Source organism: Haliaeetus albicilla, chromosome 11 (assembly GCF_947461875.1).
Source record: "Haliaeetus albicilla chromosome 11, bHalAlb1.1, whole genome shotgun sequence".
Taxonomy (NCBI): Eukaryota; Metazoa; Chordata; class Aves; order Accipitriformes; family Accipitridae; genus Haliaeetus; species Haliaeetus albicilla.
Genome location: NC_091493.1, coordinates 8,120,970 through 8,146,033, shown reverse-complemented (window position 1 = coordinate 8,146,033; position 25,064 = coordinate 8,120,970). Strand labels below are relative to the sequence as shown.

Below are 25,064 nucleotides of genomic sequence, written 5' to 3'. Positions count from 1 at the left end.
TCTGAAACCCAAAACACTCAAACTTGTATTAAATTGCTACTGTATATGTATTCTATAGCATTCTTTCAATTACACATTTTATCATAGAGACTTGCCAGCAGAACATATACTGATATTAAAAGTCAACAAGTGCTTTATTCTTTACATCAAAGGGCAGTTTGAGTTTGCAATTCAAAACAAATTCAGCAAACATCACTTAAATGGTGTGGCAAATGGTGTGGCATCACAGGCTATTTAAAGTGATAAAATCAACTTATGGAAAGCTATGAAGCATTTTGACAGCTTATTTAAATAATGGAACACATGATGAAGACTTACAACACACAACGTATTTTGTGAGGTTTTCTCATGTTTGATCAAGTTTACAGTTAATTCCTTGATAGTAAAAAAAAAATAATTACGATTCATCATGCTTTGTGATCACTTCTTTATGCATCACCCTTCAATCAAAAGAATATTCCTGTTTTAGAAGACTGTTCCCACACTATCAACAATATGTAATTTATCTCCTGTGGAAATATCACTTCTCAATATAACAGTATCACTTACTTAAAACTATTATTACACCAAAACAGTTCCTAGACTAGAAGCAAGTGCTTCAGGAATACAAACTATAATACCAATATCAGAATTTAGGAAGAAGATTTTATTAAGTATTTATGAATAATACTAGAGGTTCTTTAATGACCACATATTGCAAACACCAAACTGAAAACTCTATTTCAGTTTCATCTGCTTGCAGGCTAGCACATCCACCATTTCTGTCAGTATTGCTATTCATATTCCAGCTCTGTTTAACCTTCTCACAAAAGGAAAGAGTACTTTTAATCCTAGGTCTTATTTTCAATGAGAATTTTACTTTAAATGCTTCCGAATTTTTACCCTAAATCACAATAATTCAAAAAGAAACCACTTAAAAATAATAAAGAATACTTTAAATGAAATTAAGTAGGCCAGATTTGTACAAAGAGTACTTTAAATCTAAGGCCTTGCTCTTATTCTGAAGTTCGGTAAGTGAAGACTGCAGTGCAGAATTGGCAAGTACAAAGATTAGCAGTCCTTATCTTCTTTTAACTGACACAACTTATTAATACCACAAACTTGTGCACAAAACCTCTGCACAAGAGCACCCTCCCATCATCTCTGTCTTTAAGGAAGGCCTCTGCCTCTGGCAAGCTACTTCTCTAAACAGGGGTTGAAATATTCCAGTTAGCTTGTCAAGACCAGCACACTAGAAGGGGAGAACATGGCCTGTTTCCCACTTGTCCAAATTCTTCCATCTATATGATTACGTATCTACTTACCTATCAATTGAAATGTAATGCTACTGACTAGGAATTAGGCAAAACTCATGAAACTCTGATAGAAATTTTAGATTTAGCATGAAGGAACGAAGGATTGGCATTGCAAATATCACAGGAAAATGCAGGCAACCTTCCTGCCAGCTGAGACCATGTGCTCAGAGCCATAGCCTCTTCTGTTGAAAGGCAGGGCAAAAAGCAGGCTTTCCACTTCTGGTCAAGGGTCCACAACACTTTTCACAACAGAAACACAAGGATTTCTACACAGCTATTTATTCTGTCTACCTTCCAAGCGATCTTACATAGGTAAGAACAAAATAAGATTACTTGTTCTGCTACATTGTGAAGTCAAATAGCTGCCTGAACAATTAGTCTAACACAGCTACAATTATTTAAAGGTAGCTACAACCATTAACAAGGGAAATTCTTATATACAACTGAATTTTATTTTGCTAGCTGCTAATTCTTTTGAGCAATTCTTAATTTATAACAAGACTCTTACTAAGTAGGCCATAAGTATGTTTTGAAAAATCTATGTGTTGAAATACTGCTAAGTCTCTGAAAAAAAAGAAAAAAGATAGAAACATTTATTCTGGCCCCAAATATTCAAGAAATATTTGTTGATTCTTCCAGATACCCTTCTAGTAAAGCTAAAACCACCAAAATGCAGTATAAAAACATCAACGAGCAATAATACAGCAATTATAAAAACATTTTAATCCAAACCTGCCCTATTTTTTTTCCACTTCTACCTTTAATTCAAACTCATGAAAGTATATACAAAAATCTTAAATTACACAAACCTAAAAAGATTTAAAACAAGTTGTTTACTCACGCTGTAACTGTGCAGCCCTCAGTTGTTTCTTTAACCTCTCCACTTCATTCTTTAAAAATCTGATATGTCTCATCATATTTTCTGGAGAATCTATCTCCATTGATATGTCTCTGGGTGACGGTGGAGCAGATACTGGCTGGTCTAATTTCTCCTGCAAAATTCTGTACAAAAAATAGTTCAAACTTTACCTTCAATTCTTATGAAAAGAAAACCCCTCAAATCCCCCAGAAAACCACTGCAAGGATTCTGACAAGTATACAAGATTTAGTGTAACTACTGGTTTTGGGTACAGAATTTTGGGAGGATTTATAATGCTTTCTTAACACAAAATAAAAAAAGGTAAATTTTATTGTCCAAGCACAGACAGATTTTCTAAAATATTCAGACACTGAAACTCCCAAAGATTTCTGCATACAGTTCAGGAAAAATAAATTCTGGACTATATATAGTTACCTCAGTTTTATAGTCAAATGCTACTTGTTCCATAAAATCATTTCTAAGCAAATTCATTTTAATCTCCTATGAGTTTTTACATCTATGTTCTCAGAGGAAGAATACATATTCAAGATAAAAAGATAAGTGAAGTACATCTATGGTGAAACACAATGTTCTTCTCTTTTGGCAATGTTTCTGCTCTTCACCATTATCAAAAGACAAAACTTCACAGACATTTTCTGAAGCATAGCCAAATAGTCTCTGGGGGCTTTCTTTGTTTATTTTTTTTTTCAAATCTCCAAACAGAAAGGTATTCCATATAGTCAAGGTTTCAAATACCTCAAATAACTGACTGTAAATTCAGGAGTAATGAACTTCTCTTATAATGAAATAAGCATATGGTAGATATTAAGTGTTCTAAATGATGACTTTTGGAGTTAACATATGAAGCATTTTTCAGCCTGAAAGCATGAAACCGTTCTTCACTAGAAATATGTTGACTGGCCAGATCCAACTCTGCCCTGAAGGGCAGGGACAGCACTATACAAGCACAATTCTTTGCATGGCCTAGTATTCACACGTACCATACAAAGTGGTACTAAAGCATGGTCTGACTCCACAATAGATAGCTCCTTGTAAGAAGGCACACAGTCTTGAGATAAATTAAACCAGAAACGGTTTGGCTTAAAGAAGGCTTTAAATCTAAGATGCACAAAAGTCCTACCAAAGGCCCATCCTGCTATGGATTTACCACTGTTGAGTATCACATGTAGCTATTCAGAGCACCTTCCACACAGCAGGGGTCTGTAAAATAAAACTGCAAGACCTGCAGTTCACCTAGGCTCAGGTGTTTTCTGAGGCCCCAGTTAGGATTCACAGTCACAGTAACGTAACTGTCCTTAAACATGTAGAAGAAAATAAGGTATTAATCGTCTCTTCTCCCCTACTCCCACCCAAAAACAGAGTTCTTATGATATGGCATTAAAGAGAGGGTTGCTTTAATACATATTTTTAATCTTAGCTTTCCCAGGAATATAAAGTCTCACTGTCTTAACTTCTATTGAAGAAGCAGCGGGAACTCTCAATGACAGGAGTGCACACCACTGACAAAAAGCTGAAGTCTTCGAGCAGACAGGGAACAAACAAGAGCTTTTCATATAACAAATACACTAAAATACCACATTATTTCCTCTGGGCCATGAATATAGAGCTGACCCCAAACCAGAAGCTTTAAAACGAGTCTACCAGCAGTTGAAAAAATTCAGCAAATTCCTTCGAGCTTTCCCAGGTCATTTCTTATACTACTTAGTTTCATCTACTTTAAGCAATCAAGGATGTGACATCATGTAAACAAGGAGCTTTACAACTGCTTTAACTTCCAGGTTTTCATAGATTAAACAACTCTTATGGGACAGAGATGAACATATTTAATTCAGAACATTATATATTAAATGGTATCTCTCGCACAGTAACAAACACACTGCAACAAGACAAACCGTTTTTCTGCTTCAAGCTTATCCATCCTCTTCCAGAGACGATTCACTAACGCTTCTTGTTCTTGTTCCAAAGTATTTTCAAGGTCAATCTTCTCACGTCTTAGCTGGAGAGGAAAAACAATCAATGCAAATGATGGAAACATGTTTTTTGCAAGGACCTGTCATTAGGAAAGATCGTTGCTATAACAACACCATTTTACATGATGCTCTACAACAGCAAGGAGAAAGTGAAGAGACAGAAATCAGGCACAACACAGTGGTCACAGAGCCAGTGAAAAAATCAAGAGATTCAGGAGTTGCACAGTTGTCATCTCCTTAACAGAAATTTTTCTCACAGAACTTGCTGTCTCTGGGCCAATAAGGAAGAACTTGAAACCTGGACACTCAGTCACTGATGACTTGACAAGCCTATTCAAGGATATCTCCTATTCCATGTGTCTCTGAAGTTCAAACTGAATTTACTGTCCACAACACCAACATTTATTCTTTTGAAAAATTTTAGACATTTTTAGTGGAAGAATCACAGTTAAGTAAGCCAGAAATAGAAGGGAAGCCATGTTTGCCTTGTGTCAGATAAAGGCGTGACACAACAAAAATAGTAAAGAAAAAAATTGTGTGAATTGCCTTAAGTGTTACTGTATCAACCCTTACTAGCAGAAACAAATGTACTTCTATCTTAGCAAAGGCTTTATAAAAGTGCTTAACTTGACATTATTCCCATTCACTTACTGTGCGAACAAACATTCTTGATTCTACTATAAGCTAATAAAAGCAGATATAACATAGAACCACACATGAAGAAATCTATTATTAGTATTTTAGTACAAATACAATGCAAATATTAATAAGAATACACTAGAATACTAAGAGGCACAGCTGATCTTATTCAGTGACACTGGCAGGTGAACTCCAGAAGTTAGCAATAATGAAACATAGGGGAACAGATCCAACACCTTTACAGGTGGAAAATAGCATGGAACTATTTTTCCCAGCCAAGCCTTAGTTAACATTCACCACTTTCCTGATGGACAAATAATCCCACATTACAAAATGGAAGGACTGAAAACAGATTAAGTGATTTCCTCACACTGCATCACTGGGTGAAGTGCTATTACAGCATTTGAAACTGTAAGGGCTCTGTGCTAACCACTAAATTAATATTGAGATACCCAAACAAAATTTAACTTATGCACTTCAGGTAACAGTGCAAGTTTAATGAATGCACAACTTTCTTCTTTAAAGCTTAGAGGAATTAGTTACTGTAAGTAAAAATAGACATATATTCATGAGTAATAGGGAACATCGTTAGTAAAAAGAAACACTGTTTAGTAAATCTTTCCATTTCCGAGTTTCCAGATGTACGCTAACAGTTGAGGGAACTTACACTTCAAGAAAAGAGAAGTCAGGAGCAACATGCTTCAGCTTCACACAAGGGATGAGAATTTGGATCCTGACCAACACTTCATCCCCCACACCAGCAGAAGCCGGAGTGGTACGAAGACAAAGGTCTCAGCCCTGGGAGATTCAGGGCACTTTGCTTGAGGGCACTGCTCGTTAGCCAGTTTGGCCAATGCTTGGGGCTGACAGCATTCAGAGGGAAGAAAGTACACAAGACATTCTGGGAGTCTGCACACCTTGCTTCTACAGTACCAACATGCAGATCTTCACTATATTGCATAGCCATCTATATAAACACATGATGAAAAAGGTTTGACTGCAGATCACTACTTCTGCAGCAATGGCTTTTGTGTCACTTCAGTGCAGCATGGATTAGACTCACCTGCTCTGATGTGGTTTTTTTTTACAACTATATTATTGATCTAGCACCAAACCCACAAAAACATACTGGTGAAAGTAAGTCTATTTCATTTAATACTAGGAAGAAGAGCACACTGGAATTGGAAGATAGAGTAAATCATTTATAACCTTGGATGTGAAAAATCTAAGATTACATTTAGTATTATAGCAACCATCACCAAGGCAGCAGAGTCCATTAATTAGAAATCTGCATGTAGGTAAGCGTGCACAATGGCAAAGTCAAATCATCAGCAACAATATACAAATGCTATAATGAAACACCAAAGAAACCAGGTTGTAAAACAAAGATCTAAAACGCCACATTTCCAGCAATATGAAAGCATACTGGAAACTAGTATCTTCTTTCCTGATCTTGAGTGTTGTCCCAGATCCTTCCAGTGTCAGGGTATTAAAGCTTTGAGGATAAACACCTTGAACTCAACCTACAGGAGAAGCAACTGCAGCATACTGACCAGAGCTGCAAATTCAGAGAATAGGAATATTTGTTTTGTACTAGGTAGTTTCAGGTGTGCTTTGAAATATAGTCTAACTCTAGTCAGTGAATTTGTTAGGAACATGATAATGTTCTGAATATAAGCAGGATGGGATTGTTTCTCGAGACTAAACCAGCAGCTCTGTCAATACAAGTGTCATTCTATATGGGTTCAAAGTTACATTCCAGTCAAACGCCATTTCATTTTTACCACCACAACAGGGAAACGAGGAAATATTCCTTGCTTTTTTGGACCTTAATCTTCCCTTCAGAGGAAGAGAAAAATCCCTTTTAACCTTCCACACCATCCACTTGTGCTTCTTCTCATCTCTCTCTCTATTGCACGCATACACTTACTTCACTTCAAATGCAGCTAAAATATCCATTGTGTGTGTATTCCGGGATTACCGCTTCTTCAGTCTTCTTGCCAGTTTACTAACAAGCACAACTGTTCCCTCCCAAAATGGAGATCTTCCAAATCAATGAAAGTTGAACAAGATCTCTGCCTAAGCCCACTATCCCTAATTTCACTTCTCTGCTTCTCATCTGCCCCTCCTGCTTTGTAGCTTTAATTCTTTGCTGCTCTCCAGGAATATCTTTCCAGAAGATTTTACACATTTCATGTTCTTCCCCTTTCAGAGAAGCAGGCACAGAAGATTATTAGTAGCAGTTTAGCTCTTATTTCTCATCTCCTAACTGCATCAGTTCTAGTTTCTCACTGTACTGCATGAAATGGAAAAGCAATTAAAAAGAGTAACAGCAAGCCTACACAAACTTGGCCTCTGTAGGACAAAACTGACAGCTATTTATTTCCTATCAAACCACTGAACTGTAACACAGAACATTATTGCTCATTTTAACTGAGACATTCAGTTAATGAAATAGTCACATGTGCAAATTTCTTCACCATTAGCCTTCAGAGAAGAATGTTCTGCCACTTCAAGCTGACTTAAGAAAATTAAGTCAGGTCACATTTGAACACTATGATCCAACTTAAATTTTTATTTAGGAATAACATTCTATACAACCATCTCTGCTACAAACTGGCTACTTACTGATCGATCACCTGTGGCATAAGCAGCTCAGATGAGAGAAAGCAAAGGAGGAAGGGCAGAAAGCATAGATAATTCATGCTCTGTATTTTAAAAATAATAGTTTAGTGAACATATGTTGTAACTATCTGCTCACTGATTAAAGTGATCTAGTAATGCAGCCTTAGATTATGTTCAAAGCATTGCTGAAGTACTCTTTCCAAGCTCTGTTTAACAGGTCTCCCAAAGATTATGTTGAAGTGTTGTGGCAATCTCTCTTCCTTAATTCCCTATGTGTACAATAAAGGCAACATTGCTCTGCTCACACCTTTTAGTTGCTTCTTGCTAGGTACAGCACATGCCCCAAAGGCTGTTGCTTCAGCTGGTTAATTAACACAATAAGCTTTTTTTTTTTAATTTGTGTAAGAAAAGAAAGCATGCTGAAATTCAAAGCAACTTGAGATTTACTATACCTTACTGTAAGAGAAAACAAAGATGTACATTGCATTACATATAAATACGCATGGCATTTGTAAGTAAGGCTGACAGCCAAATTTAACATCTTCATAAACAAATTAAGTTTTCAAGGTCATATATTTGAGAGCAAGACCTTTGACCATCCATGCTTTTTGGACAATCTATCATCAATATTCAAATGTAGCAACGAGTTTAAAATTTTATGATTTCACAACTCTGCCCAGAAAAATGATACGAAAATAAATACCATCAAGATTTTAGCTGTGACTCATGTTAACATTTCAAAGACTAAACCAGCTTATTGTGTAAGCTTACTTTGCATTTTGATTAAGTGGCCACCACCACCACCTTGTGGCTCAGAGAGTTATGTCAATCTCATGTTAATTTCCATGCTGGTTAAGGATTTGCTGGCAACTACATCTTCCTACCTTTCTATTTTTCAATTTGTTCCATAGATCTCTCCATACAGAATGTTAGCATAAGAATCAAGAAAACCCATTTCATCATTAAGATACCCATTAATTAATTTATCCACAATGTCAACAGAAATAGGAGTCATACAAAACTGGTAGAAATTCAGATTACCAGCAACAAAGAAGTTCCACATCTGATGAGAATAGCAAAAAAATTCACACAAATAATCTACTATATTTACACCACCCAAATTATTGGACTTCCACAAACCACAAAAATTGAAATTCTTTAACAAACCTCTACGTTTCATCAGTTTGCCTTTTAAGACAAAAGGACTCCTACTAACGCCACTGAGATGCTTTGATGCACATGCCTAAAATTAGACATAAGAGCAGTCGCAATGTCTAAACTTCCAGTGGAAACATGACTAAAACAAGTGGTGTTTTATCTCTACAATCTTCATAACTGTCTAGGGAGAAAGGGGGTTGGATGTAGTTGAATCTTTTAAAGTATACACACAGCTGACATCTCACAGTTTGAGTCCTGTGCTATCCAAGCTGCCACAAAAAGGTGACCTAGAGCACAACTAGACCACATACATATCATTTACTGTTGTGCTTAACCACTATCAGAAGCGACAGTCTTTCTCACTAGTAGCATGAGAGTGGAAGCTGATGAACAGCAACAAGCAGCATTACTTACAAAACAGTTGCGTTTGCAAAACTCACAGCTGTCCAGCAGGCATGAAGGCCTGCAGCAAGGCTACTAAAAGTTATAATGGCCATGAAAAAAAAAATTAATTGAAGTTTCTCATAATAAATTATGTTAATGATTTATTGCTTTGAAAGTCAAACTGACTCTTCTATATTTTTGACATTGCCCAGTTTCTTACATACTTAAAAAATTAAGTCAAATCTAATACAAAACAAGTTTGGGGTGTTTTTTCAGAATCCCTTGTTTTACAGTCATATAATTCTGAAAGTAAGGAGTTACCTGCTCCAGCGTGAGCTGCTTCGAAATTGTATCATTTTCCAGTTTTTTAATCTTCTTCATCAGTTTGTTCACTTGAAATTCCTGTTCCTGCTCTAAATGCTGCTCCAGTTCAGCTTTCTCATGCTGCAGCTGAAAATTTAGGAGACATTGAAGTATTTTAAACACATAGATGAAAGTATAAAACTTTATGCACCATTTATTTACACATGTTTATTCTTAACACATTAAATTCTCTAATGATAGTTCTTCTCAGAAGACTTCAAAATGCACAACCCACACAACAGCCCTTCAAAAAGCAACATTTTAAACTGTGTTCCATTTACAAAGCAGATGGAAATAAACTACATTTCCAAATATTTAATAAAGTCCAATCAACATAGATAAATAATATATAGTATATAAAATAATTATAGATATTTCAAAAGTAAAAAATCTATCATAATGTTCACAAAAGCATTAATTTTAATCTAAATGCATCATCTCAAGAGCACCCAAAGCATAAAATGCAGGTCTTAGCACTTCCTTCTCCCAGGCAGCTGAAAGCTTAAAATCGCAACTGAAGTCATACTACTGAAATTGCTCTGCAACAAGATAGTGGGGAAAAAAAAAACCAACCAAACAAAAAAACCCCACATCCAACACAAAACAAACAAAAAAACCCCAACCAAAATCTAATTTCTATTCCTATGCTATCAAAAGATTTTGACGATACAAAAACACTGGTTATTTCAAATCAATGTTACAAATTTTCTTAACACTCAAGGGAAATTTTTCAGTTAATATTTCCAATGAAAAAAATCTTTACTCGCAAAGCTCTCAAGCAGATGGAAACAAAAAACCCCCCACATTTTAACATAAATTATGTCTTGGAGTAGAGTCACTTTTAACATTGAAGTAAAAATCACAATGGAATCCCTCTGAGACAGGGATCCAAGTCTTCCTGTGAATAAAACAGCGTGACTGGCACCACCGTACAAACACGTGAATTTGACTTGGGGAAAAGCAAATGTCACCAAAAGACAATGGTGTAATTAGACTGTGCTCTGGCCATCCACTGAAAATTGCAGGCACTTTTTTCCACTTGCTGATTTTCTAGGCCAATTCTTCTGGCTATCACATAACAATATGCAAGATCATAGTGTTTAAATGTGTGAGGAAAATCTGAGGAAATGGAGGCATACCTCACAGTCATGGACACAAGTCGAGGTTGCTGGATATCCACAGTGAAGAAATAGACTTTGATTTTAAAACAAACTTAAACTGCTAGTTCATTAATTCAGTTCCTTTTGCTGCTATTTAGAGAAAAATAGTCTGTGAAGTGCTGCCTGGCAGAGAGTTCAGAGCAGAAAGGCTTGTGTGGAGAGAGCACTAGGCAGACAGTAACTATTTGGCAATATACATATGGGAGAACTTTGTAATTTAACTGTGTTTTCAGGGCTTATCAATGCCGAGATTTTATTTTTCACAAATTAAAATAAACACCAGAATAGTAATTTAAAATAAGTGAGATTTATTCCTTTCACTTACTAAATTACAGTATATTTTCCAAAACACCTCACGCTCATGGAAATTCCCATGCACTTGAGGAAGCCACCTAGACTCCAACATGATAATCCCTGAGACTATCATGGCAACTCTTGATCAAATGGTTAGGAAATTTTGTTAAACTGTCTAGTTGGAAATAAAGCCATTTCATTTCCTGTGTGAGAACACATAGGGCTGCTAAGTGAGATTTTCATTAAAAGAAAAATTTATATTCACACCTTTAAATCAAAATATTGTTTGTGGTGTTTGATAACAAAAAATTTGAAGTTTCTTACTTCAATATTGGAGTTAAGCTTGGTTGGAGAAAAACAGGTTTAATATGAAAAGGACATTATTTAGTCTTATAGCTCTGTAAGCCCCTCTCCCTTCCTTCCCCACCCCTACACAGCAGCTACAGTTTAAGACTGAAGACAGCCAAAGAGCCCAAGGAGCAAACAGCATGCAGATTACCACCTAGCTCAAGGTACTTGCTGCACTTTCATCAATCTCCATTTTGCTTTACTAAAAAAGCCAGATGCTTTTTTCCCACCTAACTAAAAATTGAGACCAAATCCAGTTGCTGTAATCAGCTTATATTTAGTTAGCAAATTAAACTGTGTGAAAAGGCACATAGCCAGAATCTCTTACTCAGCCTAAAGCCAGATGCTGGTAACAGAAAGCGTGTGGTTGGGGACTGCTAGCATTTGCAGTCAGTCCAGTGAGTCAGGCAAATCATACAGTTGTATGAAGGAACCTCAAGCCAACTTAACAACAAATACCGTTTCTTGCTTTTGTGTGCTTCATGCAAACGCAACTACCACATTATTTAAACAGATCAAGCTGCAACGCACAATCTTGCCTCATTCCTTTTAAAACTTGCTGGAATTTCCATCACACGGGAACTGATGAGGCTTATTTGTTAGATCTGTAGCTGCTGTGTAGGATCTACTAACCCCTACCTTGGGAGTGTGAACATACTGCAGCCAAAACATCATTCCAGCTGATCAGAAAGCTACTAAGTGAAGCCAGGAGAGATTTATTACAGGAATATCTTCTATTCTGATTTTAACATAAATATACCAGAAAGCAAAGTGACTGGGAATAAAGAGAAACCCACAAACACTTTTCCCTTGAGTGCTAAAAGGGATTATAATATGAAAGCCCTCTTGGACATTCTGATGAACCTACTTTATTGTGCTACTCCTCTTCACCCCTTCAGCTTCATTATTCCAAGTGTGAGAAAAATACTAATAACACACCCCAAAATATATATTAATGGTGTCTGTCACTCATAATTGGGTAAAATAATTTTCCCTTTTATTGGCTTTGATCACCAAACCAAACCCAACCCAGTTAATGCTGAAACCCTAATGCTGAAAACCAGAATTGCTAACAATGAGAAAACATCCACTGGTAAAACACTGGTGGACAGTGTTTATTTTACTTAGTAAAGTAAGAGAGTATTTTCAAACTGTTTTTAATTATATGTAATTATAGTAACAACTGTTTACAGATACACCTATGGCTTCCAGCTGAAGAGAAGGGAAAAAAATGGGTTAGAACGTTTCACCCTGATGACAATGTCTTATAGGCCTTGAATTGCACATAAAAACTGCAGGAGAGATACTGGGGGGATTTTCAGCTACGTAAGATCAGAGATGGGTTTGATGCAAGAGACACAGCTAATACTTTAAAGTGAGAATGGGCCTATCAAATGCAAAGCTTAGCAGCAGAAAGAGTGCATGCATTAGTTCAGGTTAAGTCCTATACAACTACAGTAATACCCTTCTCTCTCTACAGAAATAAGTTTCCTGATACAATGCAGGACCACATTTACCTTACTTCCTTACTGTACTGGCTTATTCTGGGACAGCGGAAAGTGTTTTTATTAAATAATGGAGCTAATGGATGAAGTTCTCTCAAAAACACCCCAACCCTCATCTATCCCCCAGACTACGACCTTGTATATTGTACTGAACAGTCTATTTTTAGTACTCTAGCCATCAAAAGTTGTCCGATTCCTCCTTTGCTGCATCCTGAAAGTCCTGTTTATTAACAGATTTGTATCAGCAGTTTGCCTCCTCTTTACGTCCAGATGTTCATCAAATAAATGATAGATGAGCTGACTCTGTTTATTCCACACAATCGCATTTGCATCCTTGAGCTGACACATCGTATTTTGGAGAGCAGGAAGGGTAATAGCTTATTTTTACAGGCTTACAATTTTTTGAAAGAACTGTCAAGAATCGGACTTGCATGAGAAACAGTTCTGTAGAGCCTCCCAATTACTTAATCTGCCTGACCACACATTATGCTATTATCTTGGTATGTTGTAACATTTTACTTTAAAGGATAGATATTCGGACCAATTTGCACTTCCAAAAATATAAGGGTATTGAAAAAAAATCTGTATTTGATTTTGAAAACGACTGTTGCACAATTTAAAGAATAAGTGACTTTGTAAGTTCAAACAATATTAAAAATTAATTACTTTCAAGCAGCCTTGTTACACAAATGATAAATTTTCAAGATTTAATACTTTAAATTTCAAAACAGCAACTCAAGTCCACGTCCACAGCTGCAAAAACAGATTCTGCATCAAAACACTTCTAATGATACTCTGCAAAATATTACTACCATTCTATAATGACTAGGGATCGAGAACTCCACAAAAAATATTGTTCCAAAGCTTCCAGAGACTTAGTCAGGTAGACAAAAATATAGTTAGAGTAAGTACATGGGAAAATGAATGTATTCATTCATGAAAAGAAGGTTTATAAGAACTTTATCAGGAACGTATGTGATGAAAAGCTCCTGTTTACTCCAAAACCCCTGTTGAGATGCATGTGCTCCATCTCCACAGCATTCAGCCTAGGAAATTAAAAATTATGCTAAACAGAGGAAATTTAACTAGTAAAAGCATATACTTATTTTTTGGGCTTACAGAGGCAGTAACAGCTAATGCCATGCAGTTATAAACAGGTATTATCAAGCAATGGTATGGCACCAGAAAGCCTGTCAACAGGAAGACAGTGTTATTCCAGTGAAAACACCTTCTTTTATGTGCTACTGTGTACATTTAGACTCAGCCTGCCATATAGTAAAATGTTTCAAAATTAATTTCTTACAATATTAAAAACCTGATGTAACTTTCTATTTTATAATAGTAATGCACATCATGCTGAACTGGGAAATTCTTGTTAGGCTGTTAGTGAGGAGCGCTGCAGCTCGTGCTCTGGCAGACAGCTTTCACATTTAAAACGTTTCAACATTCTAGGAGCTCGTTCCAGATGCCACTCTGAATGCGATGCATAAGCCACTAAAATTGTGGCAAACAAAGGTTTGACAAAGCAGAAACCACACAGGCACTATGAAAAAAGTCCCTCTGCTAGGTGGCTTTCAACTGAATAATATGGCAGTAATTTTGACACAGCCACAGACTAGTAAATACTTGAAAAATTAAGAGACTACAAATCATATGCAGTTTACCAGAAGTACACCCCTCCCTCTGTTCCAAAAGGCAAAGTCTTAGACAAAACAGATTTATATGCATTCTTTTTTTCCCTTAGTCGTACAAAAAACATGAAGCCATTTGATGCACCATGTCTGACAGCATGAATTTTGAAAGTCTAGTTCCAGGTCAGACCAATGTTGCCTGGCAAATACAGAGATTAAGAGTTTAACCCCAAATAGCAAAGAACAGTGGAGCAATCAATTACTGCCCACACATCCACTGGAGGCTACTGTATTTCTGGTTAAGTCATCATCCAAAGTCTGCATCTGATTTAGCTAGAATTCTCTCCAGAGGAAAAAAAAAAAAATGGAAGTGGGCATTTATCAATTCATTATTAGCCTTATAACTGCCTCATCAGCCTTGCACCCTCCAATAAAGACAGAATTGCTACATTCTAGTAGGTAATGGTAAGCACTGGCACTCCCAAATCTCAGGAAATTAAAAAAAGTAAACTGTAATTATCTTAACCTTCTGCATTTGAAAAACATTAGTCAGGAATTTAGAACTACACCTGTGTAATGGGAAGAGTATCCCAAACTAGAAAAGATACTGTAATAAATACTAAGTTGACCATGTGATCTGTGCTAATAATGCCCTCTTTTCCACAAAATGAGTTTATTTGTAGTATCAGGAGTTTTTGCTTCTCAGAGTTTTCATCTGGTAGTCTACATGGGTATAATTTCCAGGATTCATAACTGAAGAAGCAAAACTTCCAAACAGCAGATAAGCTTTCAGAAAACAAAAATCAATGTCAATATTACTTTCAGTTCTTTGCTACTTAAGAAAATTCCCTGCAACTCATAAGTATTCTAATATCAACTTACTAAATCCATAATCACTATAGAGACAGAAAATTATTTTTTGTGGAAACATACTGTTTATCATAATTCTACAGGTAAGCTCTTTAGGGGAAGAGACCATTTCATTTGTATAATTTATAAGCTGCTGAGCATGTTACTAGTGTTTAGGAGAATATATTAATACACATTTTTTGCATTTCACAGCAAGTTTATCACATCAAAGACATAATCAAGCCATGACATGAGATCTGCATTCAGCATACACACGAACAGAATAATAGTTTTAGTATTAAACTGTTTGCTTTAAAACAAACAAACAAGTCCTCCACCTGTTCTGCAAGTCTTGAGCCACTGTAAAGGTATGAAAAGTCATCCAGATGTGTGGCCTACAAAACCTGCTGACCAGGCAGATTCCTCTGACACAGCTTAAAATATGCTTTGCACTAGAACTTTGATATATCCCTTATCATCATCTCCTCTGTGCACTGCAGTTAACAGGTGAACCTGTAGGCAAGATATTCCATGCCACTCACCCCTCACAGGCACAACCACTACCAACATCGACAGGATGTTGACAGTTGTTCTCTTTTTCAAGTAAGCTGGGTTAATATTCAGATAGCAGACAAACAATTTACTTCCAAAAACTGCTACCTAATGATACTGACAGAAATGACACAGTTTTAGGACTAACAATTTGTAACACAAGTGTATTTAAGAATTGTCACCTTTTAAAAATATTCTGGTTGACATGACATTGTTTATCAAACACTAAATGAAACTTACAGGAAAGCCACACTAAATGAAGTGTAAGGCTGTAGGCTGAGATATTGTTTAGTAAAAGCAGATGGTGGTCAGAATTACACCTCCATATTATTGTAGTTATGGCTATGTAGTTAACTTTCTTTCAGCAGAAACTTGCAGCATGCCTACTGAAAGCTGGATAGCATTTATGGGAAGATGTTGAATCCGAAACTGAGGATTTTCTCCAGATGCTGTACAAAAGGTGAGAATAACTTCACCAGTTTTATGCCTGCATTCTGTTTTGGACGTACATGCTTCTCTGAATCTTTCTCTCACTAGTCAGAACGAAGTTACACCCTTTAAGGGTTTCCAATGGATAAACAGCATAATGCCCTTGCATTATTTCATACATTACAATGAGGCACCCCCTTGGCCATTTTAGTAACAGCAGATTATTAGCTTTTTCCTTAATTTGGGGCAAAAATCAAAGGATACTTTCTGAAATTCCATAGCAGAAAAGAATAAAAATTAATTGTAGTTTTAGATTCACAAGGAGCTTGTATTTGTCTTTTGTAATGTGTGAACCTATTTTGCATAACATTAGTAATTTAAGAACTGTTAAAGATACAGCTTTATATCAATCTCAGTTGAATTCTAGGAAGAAGGCTAAGCATATTTTAAGCAATTACTAGATACAGATATTTAGTTGCTGCAGAACTTGGTGTTGTACAAATTTGTGTGCAAGGTCATTATATGAGTTCAAAAACCTTCCACCAAATCAAGTGTAATTCATGCTTTTACTTTTAAAGTAAGTTTTACTTTGCTCTACATAACATACAGTACACTTCCAGGTAAGCTGGTTCGTTAACAGATTTCTACATACCCCTTTCAATTAAATAACACTGTTCAACAAACTGTTTCTCCCTTTTCTGGAAGAGATTAGTGGAAAGCTTTTTCTATAGTAGTATCTCCATCTTACTTGAATTAGAAAAGAACGCTCAATACCCCCTATATTACTGCCATCTGCTTCTCTATTTTTCATAAAAATGTATGACTTTGAAAGCAAATGTACATCTTATTCAGAAACATTCTTGTCAGTCCTCAAGAATAGCAAGGGGAAATAGTAATATCAGACTGAGGATATTTAATCTTGATACTTAACTTACAGTGAGATAATAGGCATCAAATAGACAAAGTCATAGAAGTCCCAGTTTTCAGTAACAAAAGTGTCAGATGGGATTAGCTCTAATGCTGTTTCCAAACAGTGTATTTCCTAACTGCAGGGCTAAATATGCCTTAAGTCTCCAGCTGCAGAACATAAGAAATGCTTACAACATACAGATTAGGTTCTTTAAAATGGACTAGTTTTTCATGACAAAGGTTATAAGTAATGGCATGAAAACAGCCATAATGGATCACACCAAACATTCACCTTAGTACCCTGTCTCCTACAGAGGCCAAAAGGAGGTATTTAGACAGGTCTATCAGAACAGTGCACACCACTTCCAACAAATACTTACCCACTTTCCAAAAATTAGCAACTTGGGTAATGAAAAGAAGTTTCTCTGCCATAAATTGTCCCAGCATCTTCAACTTTTTACTTTTAGCACCAGACTGATGTGTTTTAATTCAAGAGAAGCAACTGTTTTGTTAAAAGTATGGATAAACTTACCGATAAAGTCTCCTTCAAGCATTGCTGCACATTCTTGTATATAAAATTTAATATTTCAGGACTCCTGTTAAATATAAAATACTCCAGAAAAAAGCGTCTGTTTCACTAACATTTTAAGTTAATCAGTAACTCTCTTCTGTAAGACAGTTACCATTTACTTTAAGTGACATCCATTTCTTTGCATCTCTATACAAACTTTTAGGTTCTCAACGCTATGAGTTTGCAGATGGAAACTTTAAAGCAATGTATTAAAAAACGCTTACTCACTACATTTCTTGTATTTTACTTTTATCAAGTGTCAAGCTTTACAACAGCTACAACCTGACCACAACCCTCTGACTGCAGTCACACTAACAAAAAAGTTCAGCCACCAGCTGGTCCTGAGGCTCCTGGGAGAAACCTCAGTAAAGGCACCAATTACCTGCATCAGTTTTCTTGAGAGCTCATTAGTGAGAAATTCCTCTTCCTTTTCATAGTTTACTGCAAGTGTTTCTTTTTCTTTCTGCAGAGCTTGAATCTTCTTAAAGAGAGTATTACTGATGAATTCCTCTTCCTGCTCTGCCCTTGCTTGCTGTGAAATAAAGACAGTTTTAAGAAAAAAGGGAGTAAGTCTCCACAGTAAAAACTGCAATTATTCCATTCCCCTTTAAATGCCCCCCACCTCTTTTTTTTAATCTTGCCCATCATCCTTGAGAACAGTAGGCTGTTCTAAGTGCTGTTACCATCACCTTTACTAACATTATAGCACTTTTCTTCCTTTTTTGTTCCCCATCTTTCAACTTGGGAAACTACACTGGTGCTTCAAAGTTGCCTCCCCCCAACCAAATGCATGAACTCCCCAACCTTTTAAACTTTATAAAAGCATTACTGATTCACAGATACCTACTTTTACCCACTCTATTCCTAAAAACAAACTCCTCTCTAAACATTCTCCATTACGATCTGAAGCACAGATCTGAGACTGGTGCATTCAGCACTATGCATGCTTTCCAGATCCCTTAGACTGCAGCCCTGCTTTCTAGGAGTCAAATAATGCGTTTATTCTTTCATGCAGATACACCTTGCTTCTGAGCCGCAGGCAGCACGGCTCATCTCACAAGGATTTCTACCCAACCACCAGCCAAGGAAAACATACTTTCATTACTTCTCAGAACTGTTACTTCACTACATACAACATCAACTTTAAAAAATGCCATGTGGTAGCTTTACCCTGAGGATTTCCAAATTTCACAAGAGGAGAGCTACTCTGGAAATCTTCCCCATGAAGAATCACTAGAGAAGACAATTTCCATTCCAGCTCTCCCCTAGCACCTAGGCACTGCTCCAGAGAGCCAGCCTGTGAGCTTGTTCCCTCGCATTCCCTACAGTTCAGATGTTTGTACGTTTTTTTAATGTACATATTAAAAACTTGATGAATGAAACACAGAAGTTATCTCTTGGAAGTGTGCTCTAAAAGGCTAAGAAGGGTATTTCATATGGGCAAATGAAAGATCACAGCTACAAATTGTTAGAGCCAACTCTTAATTCTATAGTCCAAACAGCCCAGAACAACAGAATGACAGAAATGCAGAATTCACAAGCCACCACCTTTAAATAAATGAGACAGTGTAGTGTTGAGGAGTGTTTTCATCCCCTACAATTAAAATACACATCACTTGACCTGCGGATCTGTGATTTGCCCTGATTCTAAAAAAATTATACCAGCTTATAGCTTACAATATGTAAAGATTCAGTAAGTTTTATTTCAGTAAAATTTGACAGAGGAAAATTAAGAACTGAAACAGAAGTATAACTACAGTTTTAATGAAAGCTTAGCTTCTGGAATCTTCTGCCCCAAATGTGCCAAAATAACCATCTTTTTATATATATTGCACATTGGAAAATGCTCAAAAGATTTCATTATGTCAATGATTTCTTAACTGGAATGGTATATTCCCTGATAGCCCAAGGGACAATTACTTCAAAGACACCTTCCATGCCTAAAAGAAAAGTTACTTAAAGAACATAAACATCTTAAATTTGGGGGGGGGAAAGGGGGGGAGGGAAGGGGGGGGAGGGAGAAGGGGGAGAAGGGAGGGGGAGAAGGGAGGGAGAGGGGCGGGGGGGCGAGAGGGGCAGGAGAGGGGGAAAAAAGTAAATGAGGGAAAGGTCTGGTACAGCTTATTATCTTAGGAGCTTAGGTCCTGCACAGCACCTCCTCTCTAATGTTTGTGCATCTCAATGGTAGAGAACTGCTACTCCAGCATGTTCGGCATTGGTATTATGACTTGTCACATCAAGACAATGTAGAGTTGTCCAAGGGCTCTGAAGAAATGCTAAATTGTCAGCTAACATCTCAGAGGATTAAAACTCAAGGAATCTAACTGATCTTAATAACATCATCTATCACTTTCTAAATGTGGCTTTACTTAGAGCTAGTAACAATCTTAACATCTTCAGAGACATTTCGGAACAGAGTAAACAAGTCAAATTGCAATGGTTCATTGTCCTCAAATCGTTAAAATTCATGCCTGCTGTTCCAAAATCAACTCCTCCATTGCCTTCACTACACAGGATTTCTACTGGTGTCCGCTTTTCAATGGTTCAGACACTAAAAGTCAGTGACACAGACCAAGCTTACCTAAAAGTAAATTGGAAGGCACTTGGTTCTAAAAAAGAAAAGAATCAGGGTGTTTCTACTTTGATTTCTGTTCATTTGTAACTTGCCCAGGTTTGTTCTGCTCAAGCTTTGCACCAATCAAAAGCTCTAAAATCCCATTATTACAGCACCGAGCCTGCACAACACTTCGTAGCCAGATCCTGGTGTTACATTAATGATGGGTGCTTGGGCCAACGCGGACACAGGCTGCCAAGATCCCAGCCCACTCCTAGCCAAACAGCCATGCCCCTCCTTTGTGCTTGCACGGGTGCTCAAGCACTAGGCAGCAGGCCAGCACAGGCAGAAGGAGACACCCAAAAACTAATCCTCTCCCTTCCTCCTCCCATTTTTCTTTCCTGGATCCACTTCCTAAACTGGCGTACCACACAGGCAGAGTGCTGGCACCCGGAAACTAAGAACAAACAGGCACAATTTAGGCCTGTTTAAACTGCTCTGCAACAACCCCCTCTGCCTACAACCGTGCAGGACATTGGCTTGCATTCAACTGGCTCAAAGGAAAAGCTGAGTATGATTACATCTGCCTCCATTACACAAAGAATATATTTCTCAACTGAACAAACAACAGGAACCCCACAAGTCTAAGTACGAACTGTAAATTCCAGATATCCACACATCATATTTAATACAATGAATGTCCACTTAAATTACCCAAGGGTCAATTTCAACACAAACTTTTTAGTCAAAAAACACCATAGTTACTAAGTCTGGATACAAAAGCACATGATGCCCTACCATATTTCTTCAAAATCCATTATAATTTCATTCTGAAACTTTCCCTTCATCTTGTTACTCATTACTTGGAGATAGTTCAATTATCTTATGTAATAAAATCATTCATGTTTACCTTAATATTGCCTAAAATCTTGAAATCTGTTACTCATTTAGCCCATAATCAAACTGATGTTGTAAAACAGTCATTAAAAACCAAGGTTTTAATACTATTTCCTGCACAGACTCTGTCACTACAATATTTTTTCCGGAGATGTATACATTGTGTTTCCATATGGACAATCTGCCTTTTTATTAAGTATCTGCATTTGAAAAGAGGCTCCGACATGATCAGAAAAAAAAGATAAACAGAGCATGGAATTCGGACACAGTAGGTCTTCTATGAGGGTACAGAGTTCTTGGTTTTTCCTCTATTAACCATATCATATTCAATATCCAAAAACACTAACAGCAATTCACTCTGTTCTGTGTACCGTATTACAAAATAAATTGCTAAGGCACCAAATTATATAATGTGGTAACACCTGATCAGTCTATCTCTGGAAACCTGAAACAAGCAATCTACTTCCACCACAGATTTTCTGCATAACCAGAGTCACATCCACCTGTCTCCTGTGTCTCAAAACTCCACGTATAGCTAACTCAGAGCATTTCACGGGCACATCCACTAAGGAAAACTCTGTAATTATTGTGGTCAAGACCATAAATGGCAAAGACTATCATGCTACTTTGCAAGAAATCAAAAATGAAGAGGGGAAAAAAAGCACCTCACGCATATACAACACACAAACCCTCTTACACTTTCTAGGAAGAAAAATCCTATTATTTCTATTGCAGTACCACCTGAAATCCTGATCACTAGTAGAGCTGATGCATGAAGTGTTGTAAAAACCTGTCCTTGTGAGCTTACAATCCAGTGAGCTAATTTTAAAAGAATTAAGAAACATGTTTCTCCTAAATTTTATATAGTAACTGAGTATCACATCAGAAAGTGAATCTCATCAGAAGTTATTTTTCCACACGCTGCATACACTAGCATAAACTGTGAAAAGTTTAGTGTTAAAACCTTTTTCTGCTCTCAGTTCTTCTTCCTGTAAATATACCTTTAGCAGACCAAGTTCACACTGCTAGATTTCCCTCTGTCCTCCTGCATCTAGTACATGCAGCAGCTTCTGCTTATGGTAGGATGCTCTTTCTGTATCACTGGACCATACCCCAACCACATTGCTCTAGTGACACTATTTTATGAAGCAGCAAAATCCAGTATTTCCAATGAGGCATCAGTTTGAACACAGTCAAATAATTAAAAAAAAAAAAATTAAAAAAAATCACAGCTGTCTACACTCCCTTCTCCCCTCAATTAGTTCTTCTAAAAGCTTCACAAACCTTCCTGATATTGCACAGTAAGTAAGCAGGTTCAGCAGTCACAAGCAATACCTACTCCTTAGTCAGTATCAGTACAACATTATCAATGATCTGACATGAACAAGTTCTTGCATTTTAGTTTCAGCTCTCACTTCAGACACAATTTCAGTAACAGGTGTTTCACAAACTACTTCAGTCACCTACACTCGACCACCTGAAAGCCAGATGCCAAGCATGCCTGACTTGCTTGCTGACAAAGCATCACCTGTCTCCAGCAGCATCCAGAGTAGACATGACACTAGAATTCAGGGATTCTTGTTGGAAACAGCCTATCAAGCACTATTTTGATCTAATCCACTTTTGAAGGTCCCCCATCTTTAAGGCAAAAGCCACCATGACCTCTTCACCATTCATCCACCTTTTTACGGTGCAATTTCTGTTGACAGGACCCTATGGACAATATAAGCCTGCAGATGGGGCTGAAGAGCAGTTTAATCTGGTTGCTGTACACAAGAAACTCAATCTTTGCTACTGAATATAGACTGAAAGGTTGAGGCAGCTTCAGGAAGAGATGATCTCAGTTGCTGCACACGTTACACTGAACTAAAGCTGTCACTTCAGAAAGCAGCGTTTCCAAAAGTCCTACTAAAAAAATATGATGAGGTAAAAAGGGCGTTAAGTGCAGAAAGTTATAATGGCATGATTTTAGCATATGCAGTTCTTGCATAAAATTAAATCTAAGTTTCCCAGTTCTCCTGAAGTACACACTCCTCCTCTAGCAGTACTAACTCAAGTTACTGCTCTGGCTGTACTTTCTGGCAACAGTTTAAAATAGTACGGAAAACTGCCGGTCTACAAATGCAATAAATACTCCAGTGAACTGATACTGCTCCCTTACAGGAGGAACTTTCACACTTCAGGTCTCCTAGGCTGGAGCTATTTTTTGCTACAGTCTTTCCAGCCGCACCTGAAATGAGCACACTGCATGCAATGTGCGTTTCAGACAGGGAGAAACATGAACCACCACAAGAACAGAAGTCAACAGTAACTCAGAGACTAAGGGCTCAGCTACTGCCTACTATCACGACTGCCGAGCAGCACACTTCTATGTGTAAGGGCTGAAGGACACAGGAGTTCCACTGAAGTCCCAGTATGACGTGGGCACAGCTTTCCCCCCATGCAAAGGTACTCTTTTCAGCTGGGTGCCCTGTCTGCAGAGAAAAAAAAGAGTGAACGCTCTTGCAGTTAAAGTAGTGAGCTGGAATTCAAGTTCTGGGTTCAATTTGTAGTGTGATTTCCTGTTTAATCTACGGCAATCCCCAGGGTCACTTCCTCAGTTTTGACATAAAAGTACTTTTTTCTTTTTAATATTTTCTTTTTCTTCTTTTTCTTTTCTTTAAGATACATTTTCAGGAATAACAGAGCTACACAAATAGCAGAACTGTACATTTTTATCTTCGGGTATACAGTATCTCCTCGAAGACCCATACTTTTGAAAACAAACAAGCAGTTAATACCTTGGTATGTTTCCTTCTGAACACCAAGATGTTGGGCTTTTTTTTTTTTTTTTTTTTTTTTAACACAAACCTGGTATATGAGGCAGAAAGGAGCTTTTTGTTTGTTTGTTTAGAAAAAAACAAACAGAAACCACCAATTTACAGGCTTACCAGATGTTGTTTCCAAAACACACTAATGGACGGGGAAAAAAAAAAATAATCAGTATTGAACCTCAGTCTGATAACTTCCACTACTCTAAATGTTACCTATCATGTAACATTAAAGTCACATGCAGAACTGCCTAAAAACATAATTCCTACTACATTTCAGCTATTCAGGAGATGAGTTCTGCTGGGGGGGTGGGAGATATCTGGGTTTTATTACAATAATAAAGAAATATCTATATGATAAGCAATTATTTAAAGTGTTAAAGTTCCTTTTAATCTCCATTTATAGTTGGAAATTCCCTCTCCCCTTCATCCCCCCACCCCCCTCCTTTTTAAAAGGTCAATTAGGTTTTGGCTGGACTTGTCAAAATGCTTCTGTCACAACACTCCTACTGCTAACTCCAATCACACAGCAAGTTTTTCCCTTGATGCCTAACAAGTGATACAGCATATTGCTGTATGAATCCACAATGGTCGCAGACTGACTTGAGAAAGGAGCCAAGTCAAATGACATAAGACATACATTTTTCTCCCTAGTCAGTTTTAACCATGATCAAATGTTTTCAACTCAACATCACTCATGCAGCCTTATGAGACCTTCTCTCAAAAATTCAGTTACCTTCAAGACATGGGTGCATACATCTTGTGGTTTGGAAAACCACACAAGGAACAACACTTTAAAAGAGCCCTCAGAATTGACTAGCTTCCTAAACACAAAAGTTCAGTAGTATTCGTACATGCTAAATAATCTCTTAGCATCAGCAATGAAGTAAATTGTTTGATGGTATGCAATTCCATTCCAATTCAGATTTGTAAACACTTAAAATAGACCCTCTCTCAGCATTTTGATGTTGAACTGCAAGAGTCTTGCACAACTGAAACATACAAGTGGTGAAAACGAAATAAGCACATTATGAAAACAGGCTCATTTCACAAACATAAATATTTATAAAATTAATGCATTTGGTTCATTAGAAATGAGGTATAACAAGCTATACAAAATTCATAATTAATACAATCAGTTCCTGAATTTACTTAAATAATTTTAAAATAATTTAAATGCCTTTCTTCAAAACAGATAAAAAATTAGAGTATATTCTCTTCACAGGTTTTTATTACACCAA

At 37.0% G+C, this 25,064-nt stretch overlaps 1 protein-coding gene across 2 annotated transcripts in view; it reads right to left on the bottom strand.

Moving 5' to 3' along the window:
• CCDC6 (coiled-coil domain containing 6) overlaps positions 1–25,064 on the bottom strand; it is a 54,827-nt gene that overhangs the window by 15,770 nt on the left and 13,993 nt on the right. For both annotated transcript variants that reach the window (XM_069796030.1, XM_069796029.1), the window contains exons 2-5: positions 17,945–18,094; positions 9,273–9,401; positions 4,068–4,171; positions 2,137–2,297 (exon numbers count right to left, since the gene is read on the bottom strand). In XM_069796030.1, the coding sequence (XP_069652131.1) occupies positions 2,137–2,297; positions 4,068–4,171; positions 9,273–9,401; positions 17,945–18,094 (544 nt within the window). The remainder of the gene's footprint in view (positions 1–2,136; positions 2,298–4,067; positions 4,172–9,272; positions 9,402–17,944; positions 18,095–25,064) is intronic.